Source organism: Poecilia formosa, unplaced genomic scaffold (assembly GCF_000485575.1).
Source record: "Poecilia formosa unplaced genomic scaffold, Poecilia_formosa-5.1.2 Scaffold5, whole genome shotgun sequence".
In the NCBI taxonomy this organism is placed as follows: domain Eukaryota; kingdom Metazoa; phylum Chordata; class Actinopteri; order Cyprinodontiformes; family Poeciliidae; genus Poecilia; species Poecilia formosa.
Window position 1 is genome coordinate 3,389,669 of NW_006799944.1, and position 26,109 is coordinate 3,415,777.

General features: G+C 40.6%; 1 protein-coding gene across 5 annotated transcripts; it reads left to right on the plus strand.

Annotated features, from left to right (window-relative positions):
- Positions 1-166: 166 nt before the first annotated feature.
- Positions 167-25,600, plus strand: antxr1a (ANTXR cell adhesion molecule 1a). Of its 5 annotated transcripts, none has more exons than XM_007563551.2 (18): positions 169-1,072; positions 4,171-4,242; positions 4,323-4,394; positions 6,167-6,248; positions 6,427-6,460; positions 7,504-7,583; positions 8,170-8,238; positions 9,343-9,423; positions 9,921-9,981; positions 11,690-11,788; positions 15,224-15,293; positions 15,426-15,504; positions 15,784-15,879; positions 17,257-17,298; positions 18,756-18,851; positions 18,983-19,150; positions 19,963-20,043; positions 22,609-24,097. In XM_007563551.2, the coding sequence occupies exons 1-18, from the start codon at positions 891-893 to the stop codon at positions 23,023-23,025; spliced, it is 1,881 nt and encodes a 626-aa protein (XP_007563613.1). In that variant the 5' UTR covers positions 169-890; the 3' UTR covers positions 23,026-24,097. The 5 variants fall into 5 exon arrangements, with proteins under 5 accessions (XP_016532892.1, XP_007563613.1, XP_016532905.1 ...); XM_016677416.1 differs by lacking the exon at positions 22,609-24,097 and adding an exon at positions 24,142-25,600 and having other exon boundaries at positions 287-1,072; XM_016677412.1 differs by lacking the exon at positions 22,609-24,097 and adding an exon at positions 24,139-25,600 and having other exon boundaries at positions 295-1,072.
- Positions 25,601-26,109: the final 509 nt, after the last annotated feature.

Consider the following 26,109-nt stretch of genomic DNA (forward strand, 5'->3'; position numbering starts at 1 on the left):
AATGCAGTCAGTAAAAAAAAATACTAGTTTATTGGTTGATTGAACACAAGCAAGGCATAAAAATGAATGGCCAATAATCAGAGAGACCATTTGTTCCTGGCACAATGAGATGAGATTAGACAGTAAGTATCTGAAAAGAAAACCATACGCAGACCAAGCATGAGTTATATTTGAGCATTTTCATTGATATCTTGTAGCTTCAAGTAACCTCTGGAATATATACTACAAATAAGAAAATCAAGCACAGCTAAAATATATATCCCACTTCACAAGTGATTTCACGTGATTTCAAATTCCTTCCAGGTGTTTCTTTTCTCCAGCTTTGGTGATATTTAAATGAAATGTTGCAGAAAGCATTGACGTGTTGGGTGTTCTTTGTTTACACAATGGCAGGGATCTGTAATTACAGATCATTGGCATAGGGTAAATGCTTAAGTGCCAAATCACACAGTGCTTGGTGGGGTCACTGCTGTCAGCATAAAGCAGCCCTTTCCACTAGGTGGCAGGAGTAGTCAGAAGATTATGACGCTTTCACAACGTTGTCCTCATCACTCTTCCCACTAAGATCCAGAGAAAAAGAGAGAAACACATGGAAAGTTTTTGCAAACACATCCAGGGTTGGAGGGTTTTTCTGTCTACATGGCACAAACAAAAGAGCAGCTTCAGATGTAGTTTGAGGAGCTGCTCTCATCCATGTGCCTGCTGCCTTGAACCTGCAGATGAGAGGGGGCCACCAGCTCCTCTGCTTTGCCTCAGTCTTCCTCTTCAAAGTCTGAGCAACACTTGCAGCTTTCCCCTTGGATTACTGCATCTGAAAACATCAATGGAGGATTAACAGAGGAATCTGCAAAAAGGATTAATCCTTTCTCCTTTTTTTTTGTCTGATTGTTATGAAATTTTCTCTAAGTGGAATGATGTCTCAGCACTGGAGCAGGAGGCTCTGGTTCCCAGTTGTGTTTGGTGCCACGCTGGTTCTGCTCACTGCTGTGGATGCTGGACCAAGCCAGGGCAGGAGGCAGGCTCAGCAGTCCTCATGCTTTGGAGGTTTTGATCTCTACTTCGTCCTGGACATGTAAGTTAGCCAACACTTCACCTGACACTCTTGCAGGGGGAGTAAATGGTTTCTGTTTACACGTGTTGACTGATTCAGCTCAAAACGACAAGAATGGTAAATGATGTAACATAAATTTATCCCCAGTGACAGGGCATGCTATTCTTACTGCCAGCTACCCACAGCTCATATTTTCTCAAAGTGTGTTACCTAGTTATACTCTCCATTGGCAACAGAGTGCACAGCACATTAGCCTTTAATATTAATGATTTGTGATGTTTAACCAGTTGTGCTTCTAAGTCTAACATGTCCGTTTCACTGCAGTAAATTTCCAAATGCTCGTTAACCACCAGGGAGCTAGGATAACTAGCTTGTTTGGTTCTGACATGCAGACATCTGTGTTTGTCTAACTTGGACTTGACTCATCGTTTTGTGTGTGTGCGTGCGTGCGTGCGTGTGTTTTGGTATTTCTCACCATGTAAGGTCCATTTTACGAACAAATGATTCACTGAGGACCCACTGCTACGTACGGGGTCCAATCCCCAGAGTCCACAAGAAGAAATGCTGTTGTAGGGTTAAGGGTTAGGTTCAGGACGAAGGTGTGAATTGAGTTTTGGTTAGGTTTCAGGGTAGGCATGATGCACTGACAATGGTTGCATTTCCTGTAAGGGTCAGGGTGAGGTTATGGACATAAATGGAAAACGAATGGAAGTCAATGTAAAGTTCTTGAATGCATGTGTGCTTCAGCAATTTCAGTTCGTGCTCAAATGTAGGTCGCAACCTTTTCAGCAGCACTTACCATCCCCAAAGACATAGTAAACTGTCGAGGTGGGGGGAGTCGTGTTGGATGAGCCATGCTAAATACAGCTTTTTCTCATTTGTCTACAGTTTGCCTACTGCCTTAACGCTTTTCACATGTTGTGATTTTACATTCACAAATCTCAAGGTATTTTATTGCGATTTTCCCACACCGAATAGTACTTAATTCTAAGGCTGAAGGGAAATGAGGCATGGCTTTTGGAGGTTTTAAAAGTAAATTCCAAAATCTGGCTGTGTTCATTCATGCATTGATGATTTTTCAAATGTTTTACAAGTAAAACTCGAAACCGTGAAGAATTCATGCAAGAACTGAGTCAACCCCCTGAGTCTTTATTTCTTTTTGTTGAGTATTCCGTGTCTTTTGAAGTGTGTTCTTGCTAACTTTGCAGCTTTAGAGACTTTTAAATTTGGGCCTGTTTTCTTTGTAATGTGACACAAGCGCAGTCAGACGGAATGTCTTTGGACATTGATTTTCAAGGAATGCCCCAGATTCTCAGCTGGATTTAGGTCTGGACTTTGACTGGGCCATATTAACTCATGTAAATTTTTCGGTCTCAGTCGTTTCGATGTACATCTGGTGGGCTTCGCAGCGGCACAGTTGATAGCACCGGAGGAAGGTCCTGAGTTCAAATCTTGGCAGGAGGTCTTTCTGTATCGAGTTTGCATGTTCTCCATGTTTATGCATGGGTTCTCTCCAGCTTCCTCCTTCCTGTGTGTCTCTTTGTTGTTGATTTAACAAAAATTGTTGGCTTACACCAACAATTTTGTTGGGCTTTAATTCTCTAAAAACACTCCTCCTCTTCCCGTATTTCAACATATTGTTTCTCCAGATTAACCTTTCTCTGATGTCCTTCATCTGCCCCCAATGTCTTCTTTGTCCTGGACTCTCCTTCTTACTCTCTGTCAGCTCTGCCTTTCTCCATTTCATCCAGATGTTGAGCCTCTTGGCACAGCTGCTCGAGTTGGGACTTGTGTCATGGTAACGCTGGAAAAATATGTATTAGGAAAACTCAAGGCCTTATGAAAACACGGTTTAAATGAAAGGTCGTTTGATAAGAATCAAACGCAAATGCCATAGGAACCTTCCCGAATGGTACTTTTCTTCCAGCACAGCAGGAAACAGCAGCCTTCGCCATGATCACAGTGCAAGGGAATGAAACCCTCAAGTTACAATATGACAGTGGAAAGGTCAGATGTGAGATTATTTAATCGGGGAAAAGACAGCTGCCATCAGTCAATGTCCTGTCTGACAGAGAAGTGATTACACAGCTGGGTTCATGAAAGTTTCTGAAATCAAAGAATGATTACAGTGACTAGAAAATGTTTCAGTTGCTTTTAGAGGACTTGATACGTAAGTAAGTATGGCATCATTGCTTCATCTTGAGGTTAAGTAGCTCAGAGCAATTTAATGGATTCAGCTGCTTTTTCTGTATTTTACTAAACACCGCAAAGAGAAATACAAGTAAAAGAAGATTTCAACAAAACATGATGGGTAATTAAAGTCCAACAAAATGAACAGAAAATGAAAAGGGAAATCAGAATGCCTGACAAAAACATAGTTGCATCATTCATTGGGAAATGGACGATGCAACTATCATCTATAGGATGATAGTTGCATCATCCAATGAGATGCTCTTCTTCAACTTTGACAAGGAAACTGAACAGAGCTAATGGCAAGATGGATGGATGAAAACAGTGTAATTATGCTAGAAAGCCCATTAGACTCCACTAAAACTTGATATGGAGCATCTCTTTCCAGCAAGTCAGTAAATATACATACAGCCGGAGCTACACTTGAATTTTTTAGAGCGAGAAATATTTATGCATTCAAATGTCTCGATTGAGGTCCGGTCATTTAAACTGAGAATCATTGGCATAAGTTAAAAGAGCTGATCACTTTCTATTCAGTCTTGAGCTTGAGCTACGTTGAAAAGAAGAATGAACAACTTTTGGTTCTGAAGATGAAAATAGCTGATAAAGACATAAGATAAACGCTTGTAGCTGTATTTGTAGTGAAGATTTGTTCTTCAAAGTGTTCATTCAGGGACATGGATCACTCTTTTTAAAATGTTTTTGTTTAATCTAAAAAGCATGCATACCTTTTCTCCCTCTTCAGAATTATGCAAAAACTTTGCAATGATAAAAAAAAAGTAAAATCCCAATAAAAACAGACAACATAAGGAAATACATCATTTTCAAAGGCACTGCACACTATCCTCTTTCACTGTTTAACTCCTTAGACGCTCAGACAGAGGCTGAAGCATATTCTGCTCACGTCAAGCTGTCTGCTCTCTTCTCAGATCCGGAAGTGTGCAGAATCACTGGAATGAAATCTACAGTTTTGTCGAACACCTGGCTCATAAATTCATAAGGTAATAGCCCAGAGTCAGTGAGAAAGTGGCTGTTAAGACCTAATTACTGATGCTGTATTTTTCTGCTCTTCTCACCTCAGCCCACAGTTGCGGATGTCCTTCATTGTGTTCTCCAACGAGGGACGGATCTTGATGAGGCTGACAGAAGACAGGTGGGAGCAGACGTCCTGAACTTGCTGATAATCCTTTGCTTCTCTGCCAAACAGCTTAAAGGAAAGAGTAAAGCTGCAGATTTGGACAGATGTGATAGTTACGACACACGTTTTTTATGACCGAGCAGAGAATCCAGACAGATACCTTCTCTTGCTGTGATAGTTTAGTCAGTCGGGGCGAGTATTTTATCATTTGATTCTGACATATTGTGAACAGTTCATGAGTTTATATTTCCTGAGCATCCAGACCATCTTCTCGCAGGTTTAATGGTTCCGTCATAAATAACGTCGGTAGACAAACACGCTGCTGTCAGTCTGAGTGACTCTCAGAAGTCGCTATATAGAGAAACACAAAATGGAGACTATCTGTAAAGTGGAAGAAGACTTATCCAAGTGTTTTTAAATGCCTTTACAAAGAAAAATGTGAAAAGTGTGCTCTACGTATACCTTCAACTTCCCTTACCCCTATGCTACTATATAAAATTAGTAATTCATAGCGCATCTCTGGAGGATTTTCAGAGATCCATATATCAAATGAAAGAATCTGGATGGCTACTCATTGTGAACTATTTGGTCTCTATGGAGGAGTAGCAAGAAGAAATCTGCTGGTGAAAGAAAGTCATAAGAAGTCCTGCTTTCAGTTTTCTAGGAACCATGTATGGGATACAGAGAAACATTTAAGAAAGCAACATGAACAATGTAACTCCTGCATGCTGCATTTTTATCTAGTCACTGTTTTTTGTCCAGTTTTCTTGTTTGACAGGGTCTGGTTTTGTTAATACTAATATCCGTCTGTTGATTATTGTCTTGTTTATTTTTTCTCCTCTTAATCTTTGCTTCTTTTCCTCTCTTTCCTTCACTCTTTATTTCTTGCCCCATCCATCTGCTTAGGACAATAGATGGAAATTACACCAATGACTAAATTCTGCAAAATTTAGTATTTTGCAGAATTATTCAATTCTGCAAAACACTATTTTTTTTTTTTTTTTGCAAAATCTAGCCATTAACATGTTTGTTAATGCTATAGTGTCCCATTTTCAATAAATAAAAATAAAATGAAATAAAAAAAAAAATCATGCAATAAATGCTATGCTTCCATCCCCTCCATTAACATCATGCTTTTGTGATGCCTTTCTTTCAGCAGGGACATAAAGCTGGTCAGAGCTGATGGAAAGATGAATGCAGCTAATTAAAGCACAGTCTTGGAAGAAAATCTGTTGGATGCTGTAAAAGACTTGAGACTTGGAATGAGGCTCAGTTTCCAACAGGATAGCAAACGTAAACATTCAACGCTACTTACACTGGAACGGTTTAGGTCAAAGCACAGGAATCTGTTAGAATGGTCTAGTCCAAGTCCATATTTAATTCAAAATTTCACTAACTCTTTTCATCCAATCTTACTGGACTCAAACTATTTGTAAAGACAGGTAGGCACCACGTATCAGTTCGTCGATGTTCTTTCACCGCACATTTGGTTCAGATTTTTACGTACAAACGCAAATAAAATAGTCTTCAGTCTAAATATGACAATGTGTCAAAAGTTTGACCTTTACTGCTGGTTTTGCAAAGCTTCATATGTACTGATCGGATTTTACACATCTGCTACGCATTGCTTGTATTTTCTCAAAGGACTGCTGTTATGGAAACTGCTATTCTGTGACCAAACTTAAGTGTGTCTGGTTTCGTTGGGGGGGATAAATCAACAAATGATTCTGACAGAATAAATATTTTTGATCAGATAGCATTATCTATTCCTCTGGCTTTCTGCACAGGGAACGTATCCGTAAAGGCCTGGAGGAGCTCCAGGCAGTTCTTCCAGGAGGAGACACTTATATGCATGAGGGCATCCAGCGGGTGAGTGAACAGGATCCAGCTCAGAGTTAGCGCAGGCCTTATCGCTACGCCGACTCCAGAAACAGGAACCACGCAGTCCAGAGCTCCCGCATGGTTCCTGTGTCAGAGCAGGAAGGGGCTTCTCTTTACTCGCTGCTTGCTTCACTGTTTCATGCAGGATTTTCTTTTATTTTCACAGGCCAGTGAGCAGATTTACCATGGAAACACAGAAGGTGGGTTTTATCTGTAGCTAACAGAAGCATGGCTCGGCTCCAAGGGTCTTTCAGCTGCACGGGGAAGGATGTTTTGCTGTCAGATTTTATGTTTTTTACAAAGCTTAAACGTTGGAAAATATTTTGCCTCTACTGTGCAAATTATTTTGATTTGTCTTTTAAAATGTCCCATGTGGAAACTAAGTACTGGCTGAAGTGATGGTAAATAGTTTTAACTCTTTTCTTGAATTATACTTCAGGAAAACGTAAAGTTTTGGCCACAGCTGTAATTAGTTGCCGACAATTCATAATTCAGTCTGTACAGGTAGGCCTGAAACCTTTTCCGTTTTTATGAAAGACAAAACTACACTGTGAGGGATTCACAGAGCATTTTTTAAAATCATTTTTGTGCATTGATGTTTGTAGCAGGGACATTAGGGAAACCGTATTTAAACTCTGTGTGTGTCTCAACAGTTTTGACAATAAAGTGGAACTGAATTAGACTTTCTAAAATAGGAAATATGTGCATATGTCCTAGTACACATGCACCCAATACATGATTAAATGTCCCATACATTGTGCTGTATCATACAGTTTTGTAGTAATTCTCAAATGTCAGTTTCCGTGTGAGTTTTCTGTCACTCTTGGAACAACCAGCTGTGTCCACATTTCAGCAACTCAGGTGTTGATTTAAGACCAAGGTAAAGAATAATTTGGTAGTCCTCCTACATTATTTCATCCTCCATGTGCTCATCTGGCAGTGAAACTCTCCCTTTGCATGATGCTGCCACCACCGTGCTTACCTATAGATTGTTCATATGTAATTTTGAAGACGTTTGTTAGAGTTGGTTCTTCCTCAGTCGTGGGTGATGATAAGATTCTGCATGGACTGAAACGTCATTGTCGTTCCAGCGTCTTCTAGGTTATGATCAACCTGAGGGACGGATGTCTTTGGGTTGTTTTGAAGCTTTCTATCCAACTGACCTGCATTTGCCGTCCTATGAATATTCAGAATAACATGAGCCATGACAATAAGACATATTCTTTATCGCTTCTGTGCGCAGGTTACCGCACCGCCAGCGTCATCATAGCTCTGACTGATGGAGAGCTGCTTGAGGACTTTTTCTTCTACGCAGAGAGGGAGGTGAGGCAGTGAAAACAGAGAGAATATGACAAACTTTAGCATGTTACCGATACGCTGAATGATCCAGATGAAAGGCTGCCACGACATGCATCATCTTTTTATCTCCCTGCTCTCTGGGATCTAATGATTTATCTGCATCTTAGACCTTGCAGGCACTCTGCGTGCAGCAGTCCCTCCGTTATTTTCTTTTATTGCTTCAGATACATGTTGACTAGCCAGGCTGATCTGAGATTCCCCCTAGCTGGAAATGAGCTTCTTGGAAATTACGGGGGGAGAGAGGGTCTTAATGTCATTAACTGTCAACTGCAAACTCCAGGGTAATAACTTCCTGTAAAATGAACAATCAGACCTACATGTTCTGCTTGGCAGACAGATAATAACAGCAGAGCACTGATGTTTTTAGGCCTTTGAGTGTTGTTATGCAGTAAAACGGTATTGCTCAGCTACTTGTAATGTCATGTTAGAGGCAAAAGTCATTTTTTAGAGACATGTTGCGGATGATGCTGTGAAAGGCTGAGGTGTAATTGAAGCCAGGCGTCGAGCTTCTTCCTGTTTTCCACTGTGACCCTGTGTGCATACCTGACAGGCAAACCGCTCCAGAAGTCTGGGTGCCACAGTTTACTGCGTTGGAGTCAAGGACTTCAATGAGACACAGGTGTGTGGTTTTGAAGTTTTTTTTTTTGCCTCGTGACATCAAAGCGTCTCCTTATGTGAGTTGCAACTTCCAATGTCAGCAAAACACAAAAGTGTAAGCTTTGGAAATCCAACTTAAGCGATTTTATTTCTGCAAAGAATAAGTAATTGAGCGTTCGGGATTTGATGCTTGTTAGCTCGATTAATGTGTCGTGTCAAGCCAATAAGTCTTTCTTTTTAATAAACAAATGTTGTATATTTTTCAGTTTCTTCCAGCAAGCTACTTTTGTATTTTTATTAACACTGGCATCCCAAGTTCCCCCCCACCATTTTGTCCCATTATAATAACAAGCATCAATTTATTTTATTGGTATTTTGTGTAATAGATCTACACAAAGTAGCTCATAACTGTGAGGTCAGAGGTAAACAATGCATGACGCATATAAATCTGAAAAGTGTGGCATGCATTTATATTCACCTCCTCTCAGTCAATGGTTTGTTCTGTTGCAGGGACTACAGGATCATGTTTTTTGCGGCGTGTCTCTTTCAGCTTTGCATATTTAGGGAATGATATTTTTGGTCTAACTTCTTTGGAAAATGACTTATGCTCAGATTAGCTGCTGCTAACAGAAAATTTTTAATCTTTAGTCGATTTTCAGTAGGCTCAAAGAATGAGCTTTGACTGGGCCATTCTAATCCATGAATGCACCTTGATCTTAATCATTTCATCCACCAGAATGATTAGCCTTTTGCAGCCTCTGATGGGTTTCCTCCACGACTGCAATGACTGTAGATCCATTCAATAATGTTAATAAAAACATGAATCCATTTTGCACATAATGAATTATTTGTGTGTTAGTCTTCGACTAACACGAAGAGACTGTGTTAATCATAAAGACTAACAGTCTCTTTGTGTTAGTCAAAGACTAACACCTCTTTGTACTAAGTCTGTCACAAAATCCCAATGAAAAATATTCACGGGGTATGAATACTTTCACTGTCAGCACATGAGGCAACTAAATTCTGACAGAGCAAAATCTTCGGTTGAGTAAGCAAATGTGCCAAAGCTGCAACCAGACCATCTCCCCCCTGTCATTTGGAGCTGTAATGATTTGTTTCATTCTAGTTGGCGAAGATTGCTGACAGCAAAGACCACGTCTTTCCTGTAAATGGTGGATTTGAGGCTTTGCAAGGAGTCATAGACTCGGTAAGCTTCTCTCTGTTGCCACACTCACATTTACACAAAAAGCAGATTTTAATACCAAGAAAACAAAAAATGATTTTACTTACTTGGTCTTCTCGCATTAGCCTCGTATTTAGTTCCCCATTATTTCTTGAAACTATCAGAACACGCATAACATAAGAAAAGTTTTTTTTTTCTTTTTTTTTTGAGAAGCAGTAAAGGTCTGACAGCTGCAGACATCTGGATCAAATTAAGAGCAAACTGAAAGCTGCAGCTTCTTACCCGTGTGTGTGTGTGTGTGTGTGTGTGTGCCACTGGGTTATGAATCAACCCTCCTCCTCTTTAGGGGTCACAGCGTACATGTTTCTAGATAAATGTGGGTCAGTCCTTTACAGCTCAGCAGTAACCACACATGAACCTCAAAATGCCCCGTAGCTCAAACTGGTTTACAGTGTGAGAAAAACAAACTCTAGTATTGCTGAAAGACACAAATTGCGCTTGTTTTCTGTTATTCTCCTCAGATTCTGAAGAAGTCCTGCATCGAGATTCTGGCAGCAGAGCCTTCCAGCATATGTGCAGGAGGTAGGATGGGAACGACGAGGCTTTTGCTTAACTTCCTCCGTCTGTTTAATAACTCCCCGTTGAAGAGTGCTTTCTTACCCCGTAGCTTGACAAAGCCTGACTTTTTTTCTGACATTTAAATAAAAACAAGGTGTAATGTAGCACACTGTAAAGTTTAGCTTTACCTTTGTTTTGTTTTGTTTTTTTGAAGGTGACAAAATACAAATCTCACAATAAATTATTCTCACTGCAACGAGTAAGAAAATAAAGAATGATTCAAATGTCATGCATTAATAAATAAAAAGCAAATTAAGCTGAATTATATTCTGTTAACTTGACAGCCACATACTATCATTAACACACTTATTATTTTTTACAACTTTTCCTTTTTGGCTGTGTTCAGAAGAGAAGCTGATTATGTTTATCTCCATATCTAAAATTGAGAAATATGTAAAAAAAAAAATCAAATCAAATAAAGTCTCCACCTCAAATGTGAGTTCATGAGGCTTATGAGATGAGAAGGGAAGGTTTGTAGCCCTAACAATCCAGACTGCTACCCAACAATGTGAAAACTCTCTTTGGCAACTCCAGTCTTCTTGTATTTCCCCACAGTTATGCAAACAGCCTCTAGTGACAAAAATTGAAAACCAAAAACTACAGCCTGTTGTATTGAGGTCCACTGGTGTCAACGGCTGTTTTGTTTTATTAGGGTGCTCTGCAGTGGTAGTGGTCTACAGTAATGGAGCTGTCAGGATGTTATTTAAAATTTAAAATCTATCTATGTCACTCAAACTCAAGACGTCCACCTGCACTTTTTTTTTTTACCACAGCATATTGCTTGTTCTAAAATGTCCCTTCAAGCCATTTGCTACTCATGTGTAGGATGGAAGCAAATTTAAAATGCTGTCATACAAGTTACCATTTATTAGGTTACAACACTGACAAAAAGATGTTTTACTGCAGGTGATCATTGTAGGTGAACATGTAGGAGGACCATGGAAGTTGTTTATTTAACTGAGTTAATTTAATAAATCAGTTCATAGATGTCAGTATGCATACTGACAGAGGACACGCAAGGTGTAAAAGCCACGATAAAACATCAACATTTTTGACAACCTGAGAAACTTTGCTCACAAACAACGGCTGCGGTTGCCTTACTGGTCCGACTGATGACAGCACTGAGGCTATCTGCTCACAGTGGCGTGCAATGTGCTTTGTTCTCGTCGCTCAGCTTTTGAGTTGTTCTGAATTTTAGGGAGAAAAGTGTTTCCAGTGGGGAAACTGTATTTGGTGGGCAACAATTCCTACTCTCTTATCGACTTTTCCCGGCCTTTGTTTCACAAGCGATTTTTGGGCAAAGAATGATTCTTTTCAATCATTCTTTTCTATGGCACCAATAAGTGGCTACACAGCCACTCGATATACTTGATACCCGTTTGATTTTTTTTTTCTTTAAATCAAGAAAACAATTTGTTTTCTCTTTAAATCAGTTAGTTGTGCTCCAATGTTACATGGATTCATACTGGGTAATGGTCAATTTGTTACAGAAATAGGCTTTAAAACAACCTATTTGTTTGGACAAAAGAGTAGAAAGTCAACTGTGCTCTATTAAAATGTCATACTTTTAAGACTTGTAGATTTTTGGATGCTAAAATATAATTGCATTTGTCCATTATCGATGCTGTTGAATTGACGTACTGCACATTTCTGTCTTACGACCTCCAACCAGAGTCATTCCAGGTTGTGGTAACAGGAAATGGGTTCCTCCATGCCAGAAACGTCGACAAAGTTCTGTGCAGCTTCCGGATCAACGACACTGTGACCAAGAGTAAGTCAACCGTCACCAAACAAAATGCTTCTTACACACGCCACACTCTCTGAGTGACCCAGAGCTGCAGAGCCGGTAACTCGGTTGTTTTACGGTGAAATCAGCTGGAACAACAAGCGTGGAGAGTCATCTGAACAGCTGGAATCGTTCCCGATCAAACAAGCGGCTTTACTGTTGTTACTGGCATTATTGCCGTTTTAAGGCGACATTTTGGGCTGTTTTAAAGGCTGATGAAAGGGGGAGAGCAGGAGATAAAAGAAAGGCTGCACCGCACACAGGGCAAACAGAGATAAAAGGTCTGTATGGATCCAAACAGATCCCCCTCTGGTCTTTACAAGCAGCCCTCCTGCTACGCCTGCTGCATTAGACGCAAAGAAAACTGTTTACCATCAAACGTGTCTGCGTTTCCAGTTAAACTTACAAAGGATTGTAAACTTTTTAACCTGATCCTAGGAAATTATTTTGCGATCTTTATGGTTGCTTTGCACAGGTTATGTTTTCTCGTTGATTGGTCAGTATTTTTCATTTTCTCTTTTCTATGTTTGGTGACTGATTATATTATTGCAAGCTTTGTGCAGAGGAGCCGACTCCTCATGTCCGCCCAGCTATCTTTCCTCAGGGCAATTTGCTTCTTGAGAATGTTTGCACACAATCTCTCTGTGGAACTTATTTCCCCTAAGAGGTAAACTTTAAGGGAAGATAATTGGGTCGTGGTTGAGTCTCCCAGAGATAAAAGCCTTTTTCCTTAGCTGATGCGTTAAGTCCTTCACCTTCCCTCATACGAGGCGGATTTCGTCAAAGTGGTACAAAAGGAAAGCAGCGCTGTGCCACGACATGTGTTAAACAGATGAATTGATGTTTGAGTTTGTGTCTCCAGGAAAAAAGTAGCAGCAAAAACAGTCAGGGCCGCAGGGAGCTGGCAGGTCTTGTCCTGAGCTGCTCTCTGACAGATGTTTCAGTGGAGCAGCGGGTGATTACTGCAAAACATGGAAACATTCTGGGATTCTTTCTTTCATTTTGAGTGCAAAATGAAGATATGTAAACATTTTTTTCCTCTGTTCCTTACAAAGAAAAACAGATAATTTCCATGTTTATTTTTATTTTATTTTATTTTTTTTTGCAGTTGAATGAAGTATGAAACAAGTTTATCTTTGGCTCCAGGATGTTAACATTTATAACACGCTGTTCTTCCAGTTCTACAGTTGCTTGCAAAAGTGCTCATACCTTTTGGTTTCCCCCTTCTCCTCGTTCTTCTACTCAGATTGGAAAAAGCGCATCTGTTCATGCCAATTTCCAAATCTTGCCACAGATTCTCAATAGCATTTTGGTTCTTGACCATTCTGACACGTAGATATGATTAGATTCAAATAATCCAGTTATTGCTCTGGTTGCATGTTTCAGATTGTTTTCCTGCTGAAGGTGAACTGCCAACCCAGTCTAAAGTCTTTTGCAGACGTTAACATTAACATGATGCAGACAGTGTGATATGAAAATCACCCATAATTTTCCTTTCACTTAAAAAATATGCACTACATTATCCTTTTACAGTTGTGATGTCAGACCAATATGGAGAAATGCATCATTTTGCAGGACAATAATTCAACCAAAGGTCAGATCTGTTTCCTGTTTCTGTCGAATCCACTTTTTGTTGCTAAAATCTTAGCAAGCGAATTTGATAAATGTTCAATTCGAAGCCAGTTCTCAAGCTTTCCAAACATACAAGTTTCTCCTCAGAATCTGCTTGCTGACTGTGCTGCCAGCATCTTTCCAGTGTTTATATATTTGTCTTCTTCCTAAGTTTATCCCTTTTCTTCTAAACTCTGGGCACTTGTCTGCACCTCATAGCAAAACATGACCTCTCCCGGAGCAACCGGTCGAATAAAACATCGTGACGCAGCCTGAGGGTGCTGAGCCAAAACTCTTGTCCTCAAAGGGTTTTCTGGAAAATGTGCAGACGACAGCAAATCACTTCCCATCAACTCTTGAACTGGGATTTTCTCCGATATGTTTTTTCTTTTTTGCTTTAGATGGATCCTTTGAGTCCATGAACATGCTTGGCCTCGTTTGTCGCGACGTGGAGTCATTTCTGGCAGAAACCGGCCACCTCCACCCTTGCTGCCCCTCCTCTGCATTGCTCTTTGTGTCTGTAGGAAAAACAAAACAGTTTCTTATGTTGATCCGGTCTGTTCCTGGGTTTGCTGTCCTCCTGTTAGGACAAGCATGAGCCTCAGGTGACAGCGCGTGTTAGAGAAACTTTTAGAACAATTATTTGAGCAACAGGTCTTTTGTAATGCCTCGCAAGAATAATCACATCCCTTAAACATGTTCAGCTTTTGTGAAACTTCATGCATCTCTTGGTGGTTGATGTTGGAGAGCAACACGAAGTAGTGCTTAGCTGTGGAGTGGAAATAAAAGGTAATTTCAGTCTTTTTAGAAATAAAAATCTCTGGATTTGTTCTCCTCCCCTTCACTCACACAATCCTAAATAAAGTTTTAGTGAAGCAAATTGTGGATGTGTCATGCTGACTTCTGAAATTTCAACAATAATTCACAAGATTCATGTTAGGAGAGTTTGGTGGCCAGTCGGGCGCAGTAGCACCGAATCGGCTTTTGGTGCCTTTGGCAGAGTGGGTAGGTGCCGAGTCCTGCTGGAAAATAAAATCCACATCTCTGCAAAGCTTGCCAACAGAAGTAAGCACGAAGTGCTCTGGAGTTTCCTTGTGGATTTCTGTGTTGACTGTGGACTTCAGAAAACACAGTGGGCCAACACCAGCAGATGACATGGAGCTCGAAATCATCACTAACTGAGGAAACGTCACTGGGCTCCACTCTCCCCTCAGACTCTGAGAGCTTCATTTTCAAACGAAATTCAAACTTTGCTTTCGTCTGAGAGGAGAAATGTGGACCTCCGAGCAACAGTTCATTTCTTTCTCTGTTCTTGAAAGGAATTTGTTTGACAATCCTCCCAGTCCTGCAGCTATCTCTACTGCTGGTGCATATTTTCCTGCCACTTGTTTTTTTAATTTAAGAACCTTTCTGTATATATTCTGTGAAAAAAAAAATATGTATATGTATATATATATATATATATATATATTCCAATTGTCTGAGATGCTGAATTTGGGGTTTTTATTAGCTGTAAGCCACAGTAATCAAAATTACAAGAAATAAAGGCTTCACTCAGAGTAATGAATCTACATAATACATGAGTTTCACTTCACTCCAAACGTTGGACTTTTCCACAATGTTGAACTTGTTTTCAGATGCACCCGTAATATATTTTTCTCTGCTCTTGACTAACTTTACCACGGTTAGTCAAGAGATTAACCAACCATGTTTGCTTCTGTCAACACAATCATCTAGTTTGCGATCTGGGCTGTTGAAGGCTTCAGCAATTTTTCATAATCTTCTTCTTTTTTCATGTTTTTTTTCCAGTGATGAAGCCTCTGACTGTTGAGGACACATATCTCCTCTGCCCCGCCCCAGTCCTTCAGGAGGAGGGGATGTAAGTCCTTGAGCTCATTTAAACAAATGAAGGGCTTCATAAGAAACCTGCTTGTTGCTTTTCTAAGGAAAAAGCAATGACTGTAATTGACAGCTGAGATGTTTTTTGTTTTTAATTCTTTTCCTCTCCAAGGGCAGCGAATCTGGATGTCAGTATGAACGAGGGCCTCAGTTTCATCTCCAGTTCGGTCACCATCACCACTGTGAAATGTGTGAGTGTAGTTCTCTGAAGCAGCAGCAGAAGGGTAACATGGTGTTCTTTTAAAGAATAACTCAGAACAATGGGTTTAAATGAAATATAGGTCTAAAGAATCCAGTTGCAAATTAAACCAAGAACTACTTGTGCAGCCATGAAGTCTTGAAATCTGATCTCTGTGACAGATAAAACCAAAAGAGCTTCTTCAGTGCAGAGCAGTAAGCCAAAACCTTTGGCTGTGTTTTGGCACTCGGTGTTTTACGACGCCATGTTGACGATTCTGTCTGCGTTACAGTCTGACGGGACCATCCTGGCCATAGCTCTGCTTATCCTCATGCTGCTCCTGGTGCTGGCTCTCCTCTGGTGGTTCTGGCCTCTCTGCTGCACTGTGGTGAGTTATCCATAAGGCTTCTGCGTGTCTTTCATGCAGCTTTACATGCGGTTGTAAAAGTGAAGATTTTCACATATTGTCATGGAGTAATCACAAGCTTTGATGCAGCTTATTGGAATTTTATGCGACAGTCCATGAGAAACAAACGTGTTGTTGTGAAGTGAAAGGAAAAATGTTGACTTTCTAGAACCACCTTTTGCTGCGACAGCATCTTTTGGGGTATGTGGACGTCTAAAAGGGTGTAATTTTGGAAAAAAAGCTCAAGTTTGATTAGAACATCAATTTTGAATTCTTAGCACAGACTCTAAACTGGACTAGCACATCTAAACCATTTCAAAGTGGTTCTAGCTGCATGTTTAGTGTGTTGTTGTCCTACTGGAAGGTGAGTGTCAAACCCAGTCACAAATGTGTTGTCTCTAACATATTGTTTCCATGTACTGTCCAAAATTCAGCTATATCCAACTCAAGAAAAAAAATTAGAATCAAGTTAACTGCATGGTTTGTAATTAATGTAGTGTCCACTTCAGTGGTCTGTGTGCATTTATAACATAAAAATCCACAAGAAGCACAAGAAAATGGCTTTTAGATAGCTGTCCACTGTAGTGACCACTATGCATGAAAGGGTTAAATACATTTGTTACCAGCAGCTGAATGTCAGTCTCTCCTCAAAATTCCCTCCAGAGTTTCCAGTGCTGGAACCTGGAAAGCCGGGAAATGCCAGTGAGGGATGTGAGCTTTTTACGGCGTGACTTTCACTCTGTGCAGTTTTCCTGTCCTTGTCCATTTAGCAAGTCTGATCAGCAAGAAAGTGTTTTGGAAAAACGTTGCAAGGTTACCATGGGGAATCCCAGTCTGGTCCAAGACTTCAAGGGGCAGGGATAGAAACCCACAAAAAAACAACAAAAAAAAAACTTAAGGTATTTAAAAATCTGAACTGTTACGTTTATTACAGACCGCATAAAAACTGATCTTTACAGGGTAAAAAAAAAATAGAGCTAATCAAATTGTTTGGATCAAATAATTAGGAAAGTCTTCAAGTAAAACTAGCAAGTAAATAATGCTTCAGATTTGTTTCATAAACAAAATTGGTGCACAATAACCGAATTTACAACCCGGTTACTCTTTGTTCTTCCTAATCAATGACCTCAGGCCAAAGGAATCTGGAGAGCAGGTTTTTAGGTCAGCACACTGAACTTGTAAATAGTGGAGACTGAAAAAAACCAACAACAAAAAAACAAAACAAAAACAGTTCCTTGTTGTTGTGTAACTATCTTGTTGCAAAGAGGACCCATTGCTGTGGGTTCTTTTGAAAAATCGTTTTGATAAATCTGTCGTTGACCTTTAGCTTGTGCTAACGTTTTGTTTCCTGTCCCGCAGATTATTCACGAACCGCCACCGCCACCTGTGGAGGAAAGCTCGGTAGGGACGGCCAGACCTCCGCCTTTCGTCAGATTCTAAAAAAATAAAAAAAACAAAGAGAAAGGCTGCTTGTGATTTACGAGTTCGCAAGCTGCCAGTGTTTAAGTTGTGTAATTGCCGTTTAACTGCTGACTTTGTCAGCTCAAACCTCAATGACCAGGACGCATCATTCATCCACGTTCTGGCTCACAACTCCCGTACCTCATTTTGATAATTCATTAAATGTTATGCGAGTTACTTAACGCCCTGATGGGAGAAGAGAAAAATTGCCTTCCGCTTTATTTGACAGTTTCTGTCTTTTAAATCACAGCTCCTGGGACTTTAGGCAAATAACATGCAAGCTTTGCAATTCATCTCGTCGCTTGACATGGATATGAAGAAATTCATCGAATCTGATGACCAAACTCATGTCTTTCAGACAAAAATAAAAAATAAAAATCCCCTGTGAAACACCGATACTGGGGGTACACTGTGCTGCATTTAAATTCTCCAAAACGTTTTTTCCATCTCCGTGACCTTTTTTTGCCGCTTGGCGGATCATGAATCAGACAAGCTGCAAAAAAAAGAGCAAAAACTTCAGAGGTTTTATTATTGGAGTCAGCTCAAGAGCCCCGAGTTTGAATGAGGGGGGCAGGAAAGAAAGAGAGTTAAAATCAAGATACAGACACAATATAAAAACTGTTAAATCTCATAAAACGTTTTTGTTTTTGTTTTAGGTTAGTAAGGACTTCTAAAGTCATTTCATTTCGCTAAATATAATAGTTTTGAGAGGGATTTTTTTTGTCTTTATTCATAAGAATCTTACCTTTTCATTTTTTTCTTATCTACTTTCTTCAAACACAGTCATTTTACCACTGACTCGCAGTTTGCTGGACCTTTGGTCTGTTCCGCCTGACCAAATTATAGCCCTGACCAAATTATAGCCTTTTAGCCACATTATAGCTAATTTGGTGGCGTGCTTAGGGTCATTGTTCATTTGGACAAACCATTTTTGCCAAGAGCTTTAGTTCCCAACTGATGTTGAGATGTTGCTTTAGTTTTTTCCCCCTGATAATCCATTACTTCATGTTTCTCAGTTGTATAAATAAATGATGTGACAAGGAGAGACATTTCTCTTTGCCACAGACAAGAAAACATGCCAATAAAATAAGGCAACTATGTCTCCATTAAAAGCTAAAGTTATGCAGCTTCTCAGCAGTAAGAGCAATAGCTAAAGGGCTTAAAAGCTGGAGCTGGAACAAGCTGAACTGAACACCATGCACAACGACAATGACGAGACAGAGGGAAAGATTGAACTACTATAAGACTTTATAAACATCTTTGTTCAGGCGCCAAGAAATGTGGAGGGAGGCGCTAAATGTCAATTAGCTTTATCGTTTGTCTGAATAAAGTGTTCCTTTTAAGACAACATAGAAAAATAATATTGTGCTAATCAATGTTTATCATCCGCTTCATAGGACGACGAGGACTTTGAAACCCCAAAGAAAAAATGGCCAACCGTAGATGCCTCCTACTACGGAGGAAGAGGAGTGGGGGGGATCAAAAGGATGGAGGTAAAATGCATGCAAATCTGATGCTGATCAAAAATGAGGACCTCAGAGACAGGGGGGTTGTCAAACATAAAAGATGTTGAGTGACAGTGCAATGTCACTCAGTGCAATCACTGATTAAAGTTTGCCACCAGGTCCGCTGGGGAGAGAAAGGCTCCACGGAAGAAGGAGCGAAGCTGGAGAAAGCCAAGAATGCCAAAGTGAAGATGCCGGAGCAGGAGTACGAGCTGCCGGCCACTCGGGTTCTCAACAACGGCATGCAGAAACCTCTGCCGCCACACAAGTGGTACTCACCCATTAAGGTGACGCAGCAGCAAGTTTGCAGCAAATTCAACAAACCTTCCCATGAACTGTTGATGACTGAAAGCCGAATTACTCGGGGTTTCCAAACCTTGCTTGTCTGAAGTGAGATTACAGCTTTTCCAACATTTCTCCTACTCCGGCAGATAGCTCTCACTCAAAACAACCCCGAAGAGTTACAGATCTCAACTGCTCATTATAACCAAAGACGTATGATCTGTGAAGTACTTGCTAAACAAAATCTAGCGTTTGTCTCGGCAAACATCTAATTTACTAAAACATTCAGAACCGTTTCATAGCTCTGCAGGGACAAAGCGTCTTTCTCAGCTGCGAGCATGTGCTGAGGATAAACGTACAACATCTGCTGAAAGTCATTTCATGCTAGTCAGGATGAGGATAATCAGGTATTACCGTGCTGTCGCATTGAAAAAGCTTTGAGATGTATGAAGGCAATAATGTCTGGTGACTGCTGGGATGCAGCGCTTTCCTTTAAGGCCAGCACGGGGTTAATGGAGTGAAGCGTTTCCAGTCAGCGGGGGGATTGCTAATAGAAGCCAGAGCGCTGTTGGACTTGACCTCTAGGGAGGAGGACTGCAAAGCCAGCAGTTTGGGAGGGAAAACAGCTGTGTTTTCTGCACACATCCCTGAAATATTTACAGTTTTTAAAAACTATGAGGAGACTCTTAGCACCAAATCCGTTTAAAAACATCTCAGAATTTGTTTTAAATTTCTACCGTAAAAGAAGACTTCATCTGTTGCGTGTAACATTACAGTTTCCTGTTAAAAGTAAAGTTTGATCTTTGATTCTCTGCAGAGCAAACTCGACGCCCTGTGGGTTCTGCTGAAAAAAGGCTACGACCGCGTGTCTGTGATGAGACCTCATCCAGGAGACAAGGTAAAATAAAAACAAAAAAAAAAAAACAACCTCAACGTGGCTCATACGTCTTGGTTCTTGGGCCTTTAACCAAAGACGATGAGAATTAGGAATGAGTCTGTTGCATCTGAGAACATATATTTAAAAAAACAGACCAGCTGTCTGCAGTGAAGTGCGAACTAAAAAGCCTCATGGGAAAAATGCTTGGTGAGTTGAGATTCTGAGCACATTTGGCTGGAGAGTCCTGCAATGCAGGGCTGTCTGGTGAAGTCATTACAAAGAGGCCAGAGTAATTGCTGCAAGGCCAGCTGCAGTGGGACGGTAACAATGTGATGACATCAGAAGTTGGCAGCTGAGATGTGAAAAAAGAAAAAGAGAGTTTGAGGGAATTTTGTTTGCGATGGTCCTTTACCGCAAGAGTTTACGTAATGCTTCACATTGGGTACGTCAGACGACGAAGTCTGTGAAGAAGCTCAAAGCGGTTGCAGTCTGAGGCATCTTCAGATCCTTTCCTCTCATTTCCCGGTTGCACATTTTAACAGCAATCTGACATAATCCTTAGGTAAATTATCTTGACCTTTTTGCTTAATCTCCAAAGTATGATATTAAACGGTTTTGGCTATATTAAACAACAACCCATTGTACAGTCTGGACCTGATTTGGTCCTGTTGCTTTTATTGAGGGTGGCAGACAACTCTGTGGATGGTTCAGTTCACCAGAGAACATACAGCTGACTTTACCTTAAATGATATCCATGTGAGCACGACTGAGACGTGACGTCATGTTAAGTGGAAGAAACATTAGGAGCTGTGTTTCAAACTGGAGTTTTACCTACACTATGCCAAGCATATAGGGTGGAAATGTATATTAGCGAATCGAATGCCTGCATGAGACACTGACATCTGATGGCCGACCGATGGTGAGCGCTGACGCCGTGGCATAATTATGCCTGTATTTCATTTAACTGTTTACATCCATCGCTGCCATGATTTTTACAAATTGTTGCGTGGACAAATTTATTCACGTGTGGCTTTAATTTCATGTCATTTCTTATTTAATGGAAACACTGCAATTGTGAAATTGTTGTTTTTTTTACATTAGCGGAATATAGACAAAGGTTTGTGCACATTTGTAGCAGAAACGCAGCTACAAAACAACATGTGACTTACATGTGTGTCGTCTCAACATTAATCCAGCAGATCCTTCCTTTTCGGCTCCAAACTAGCACTATGTTGTTATTCGGCATTTGTTTTCTTTCTCTCGTTTTATTAGTTTTGTCATTTCATTGTATTTGAAACCAAAATGAACAATTTCCTGATTCTCTGGGAGCAGTGTGTAGGATCGCAACACTCAAAAAACAGACTGCTGGTCGTTTAAAAGTTGTGAGCTTCACATGTTTCTTTTTTTTTCCCTTTCAAAATCTTTAGAGATTTTCCACTTATCTAAATCCAGAGTTTAGTTGCCTAAAGACGGAAGGCAACCATTATGATAAATGCTGCCATTTTTACAACTCATTTAACTTGCAACTATAAAACATGCAGTGAACGTATGCATCCCATTGTGGATACCTGGCTGCAATCCCATTGAATGTAGAATAAAAGCTAATTTTCTTTTCATATTTGATGAGTTTTAGTTTATCCTACTTGAAAGTACAGCTTTACATCAGTGAATGCCCAACGTGCTTTTTGAAATCAAAGTTTAGAGGACAATGTTTCTGGTTCTTCTCTATAGTTTACCAGTAACTTTGTAATTATATAAAACTAGGAAGACTTCCTTCTTATAAAAACTTTAAAGAACAGTTGAACCTAATTTCCTTAAGCAGTTAAAAACCGGGTTCTTATTGCAATTAGAAATTTCCTGTCAAGCCCTAAACTTTATGACTTAACCAAAATGAGTTCAGGAAGGTGGAAACCTGTTTCTTTTCCTGAAGACGGCCAAAGGAGAACTGAAGTCGGCGCTCTGCATGTATTCATTTCCAAGATTTTTGTATAATTTTTGTATAATTTTAGTGGGCGGCATATAAGTTATTATGTTGTCCTATTACAGTTAGGTTTAATTAAATATGCATGTATTGACGTGACCCTTTGAAAACACAAATGCAACTTGTAACATTCATTAAACAGAATAATCAGAAAAATCTAGTTAGAATCATCACAAAAAACAAAATTTAAAACTATATCAAAAAAGGTCATTTTATTCATATGACCAAATTTGCATACAACTAAAATGATTAATTTGTTATCACAACATGAAACAAGGTGTTAGTAAGATTTTACTTTTGGACCTCATGAGTTTTTTTTTTGTTTTTTTTTCCACTGTGTGGCTCGGTGGGGTCGCATTGACCCCAAGCGCACTTTTGCAAAGTTTTATTTTGTGTGGTTTGGGGAACTGACAGTCTGATGGGACAACTCCGCCCTCCTGCATCTCGACAGTGACATTTGTGGGAGGGTTAAAAGTTAGCCATTCCTTTTAATGGCTAGTAGGGGGCAAAATCAAGACTTTATATGGAGCTATGCAAGATTGTTTTTTTTTTATGAAAGTGCATTTACTTATTCTAATAGAATATTTTCTGTCTTAAATTTTTAGGGCAGATGTATGAACTTCACCCGCATGAAATCACAGCCTCCTCACTACCCCAACTTTAACTGCCACCCCTCACCCATCTGCAGCCCCCCCAGCAGAAGTCCTCCTCCACCACAGGGCTCCCTGCCGCCGACTCCTGGCAGCCCTCAGTCATTTTCCTTTTCCCCGCTTCCATCACCGCCTTCAACTCCTCCTCCTGCCTCCCCCACTCCCTCGCCACCCTCCACGCCCCACCCTTACACGCCGCCTCCCAAACGAGCTCTTCCTCCAACCTCCATGTACATACCCGCTCCACCGGCGTCCCCGCCCACCCCTCCGCCCTGCGCGCCTCCGGCCGGCCCGCTGCCTCCTCCTCCACAGGGACCTCCCCCCGGGCGAGCCCCACCACCCGCCCGTCCGCCGCCTCGTCCCGGCCTGTAGAGCCGTGGCGTCACACAGCAGAGACGCAAAACTGAAGGACAGCAGCGGTCAGTTTGCAGAATGTTTCCTGTGCTTTGAAGCAAGGACATGAAAGTCTTCTGCCTTGTGGAGAGAGGCCAGGGACACTTCCATCCAGCTATTTGTCTACACTGACTTTTGTACGCATCTAGCAGAACAGTGCAATTACTCAGATGCTTGAATTACACTCTACAGTCCATACGAATGAGATCATGCAGACCGGGTCCAGAACATTTGTGCAGATGATGCTCAGAGGTGCCACAGAAAACCTCATAAGTTTGGATGAATCCTCAGGAGCCTCACGGACTAAAACGTCTGCACATTGTCGGCCCTCGACAAGAAGCTAACCTGTACTGGTCATGACATTAAAATGCATGCTTGTCAGTTGTAATATTTCTAATTAGAGATGAAACTCAGGCTTCAAATGTTTTTTTCTTTTTCTTTTTTCTTTTTGGTTTCCAGCAGATTTACAGGAATCTGAAACTCCTTGACATTTGTTTTATGTTTCAGCCACTGCATGCAAAGAAAGCTCCCGTGAGCATTGTGGTTTTACTTGTTTTTTTTTGTTTGTTTTTTTTTTTTATAAAATTTTCATTACATTTTTTAAAAATATTGTATATCTAAATAATTTTTTTTAAATAGAAAAACTAAAAGAAGAAACATACAATGGTTTGTGATTCATTTTACCTTTGTACCCAGTTGAAAGTAGCACAAGGACAAATACATGAACTACATTCTTGTACATTTACCATTAGGTTTTACTATCAAGGTTTGGAAGCTTAAGACAACAGCTGTTGTAATAAAAAGTGGAATATTTGCTTGATATAGAAATGCTTCAGCAGATCTGTTTATTTTTGTATGTTTTTTTTTTCTATTCAAAATATGCCACATATTGACAGTTTTGTCTTATCCCTTATTACCTTCAATCCATCCATCTATTCTCTCTGTATCCACTTACTGCTTATTGCAGGGTCATGGAAGGTCTGGTATTCTTATTTATGCCCTTTATTTTTGCCATATTTTATGATAAAACCAGAATGTGTGCAATCCCGATTAACTCTACGACTCTTCTATGTTCTTCCTTTCTTTCACCAGCAGCAGCAACATAGAGAGCTGATGCTGCCTCTAGGATCTCACAGTCGAGAAGGGACTGAGTGCAGAGAAGCACAGAAGACCTCAATTACTCCCTGTGAAAGCATATGCAGGGCATGGCTAACACATTCCAGATGTCAATATGTTGCATTAATGTCGCATGCTGGAATGAAGTGATCTACCCTGGAAAATATTAGACTCCATTTAATCCCCAGGAAATGTGGACAAACTGCAGAAAAAAAAAGAAAGAAAAAAAAAAAGCACTTGTCTTTTTGGGTTTTGGAGCTGGACTTTCTTCTGCTGATCTCCTCTATGCATCACTGCAGTCATGTAGCAGCAATTCATACAAAACGAGCCCCAAACAGTTATTGAGAGCTGTGCAGCTATGCTGTGCAGTACTTAAATACAATTTGCTCTAGGCTGACATTCCGTGTTAAAAGTAATTTGTAATATTCAAATTTCCATGAGCTGTAGTTGCAATCATCAAAATGAAGTGAAATAAGCTCTAAGCTACATCACTGCTGTGTGTCTCGTCAATATAACGAGCTTCACTTTTGGAATTGAATTACTGTCAAAGGTCTGCTTTTCGCTGATGTGACTTACTGAGATGCAGCTGTAGCCTGAATAAGTTAAGGACGATATAAAACCACCTGTGTCCATTTACTCGGTTAATTGCTGTGCCGCTTGTATCCTCTGGCTGGTGAAGAAGGGCCTGCACGCCGAGCTGCTTCACACAATGACATTTGTCCACGAAAAACTACCCTTTGTTGGAGAACTGAAACCATTTCTGCTCAGACTTATGGCTGACTTCTACAGCTGCTCTGCGGTCGCATGTGAAACCATTATAATGCTGTGCATGTGCAGTGAAATCTTCCTGAAAACTGCGCTCGTCGTCACCAACAGCGTGGCCTTTTACCTGAAAGTCATGCTGAAGCTGAACGCATTCCTCCGGCTGGCGCTGTCCGGGGAATTTTTACCCCCACGGTCCCTGGACCGAAGGGGGCCCCCGAGAGAGTCCGCCCGGCTTTCCTCCAACACCTTCAGGAACAACGGCGCCTGTCTGGTCCGTGGCGAAGAACGGAGAGCTGCGCAGTGGTTCAAGTCGGTCCACGCGGTGCTGCGTGTCCTACCTACAATCTGCCGCCGTTCACTGTGCGCTTCTGCGACCCTCCCGGCCCTCGTCCACATGGTCCTGCCGGTCCCCTCAGCTGTGTGCAGATGCCTCTGGCCCTTCGTCTCCACCGTTACAGCTTCTTGGACTTTTTACAAGACCACTGGGGACGATATTTCAAATGCTTGGTAACTACAATCTGTGGTCCGTCTGATTGGGGTTCATGTACTTGAATTTTGAATTCATGTAGCTAAGAATGGGGGGGGATGTCAATTTTTAACACTTGTAAAATCTCTTAACTGCATTTTTAATGTGTTTAATTTTAATAAATTAGCTCATAAGCATCTTAAAGCCTCAAGCAAGATATTTCTGTAAAATCAAGCCTGCCCAGGTGTGACATGAAAGCTCAGTTCTTCGGTCTACTTTCATGTGTACTCCCATCCCTGCCCTCCTTCTCATTTTTTTTTTTTAAACTCCACTTTCTCTTCAGCTATGTCTTTTACTTGGGAGAAGCAGCTGAACATTTAAGCCATAAATGTACATTAAAAAAAAACTGCATGGATTTCAGGAAACTGCAGAAAACGTCTGGAAGTGGTTTTAGACTAGAGAACCAGGGCAGACTGATTTATTGATTTTGAGTCTAGTAAAAAAAAATGATTTGATTCAATTGCATGGTTTTGCAGAACTGCTGCTTCAGGAAAAACAAAAAAAAGCTTGCCAGACAAACCTCTAATTAGTAATTTTCCATTCTTGACTATAAATCACTTTGTATTTTAGAAACTCGGTATGTTCTTCTCCCAAAAGGTCATGAAGGTGTACATATGGTACTATATACATTTTTATTGTTGCAGAAACAAGGACTT

Bases quoted from the DNA above. Each gene is read 5' to 3' on its own strand.
- antxr1a (XM_007563551.2), top strand. From the start codon at position 891: ATGAAATTTTCTCTAAGTGGAATGATGTCTCAGCACTGGAGCAGGAGG. The intron at 15,294-15,425 runs GTAAGTCCTTGA...TTCCTCTCCAAG, and splicing joins GTCCTTCAGGAGGAGGGGAT to GGCAGCGAATCTGGATGTCA. The intron at 15,880-17,256 runs GTGAGTTATCCA...CCTGTCCCGCAG, and splicing joins GGCCTCTCTGCTGCACTGTG to ATTATTCACGAACCGCCACC.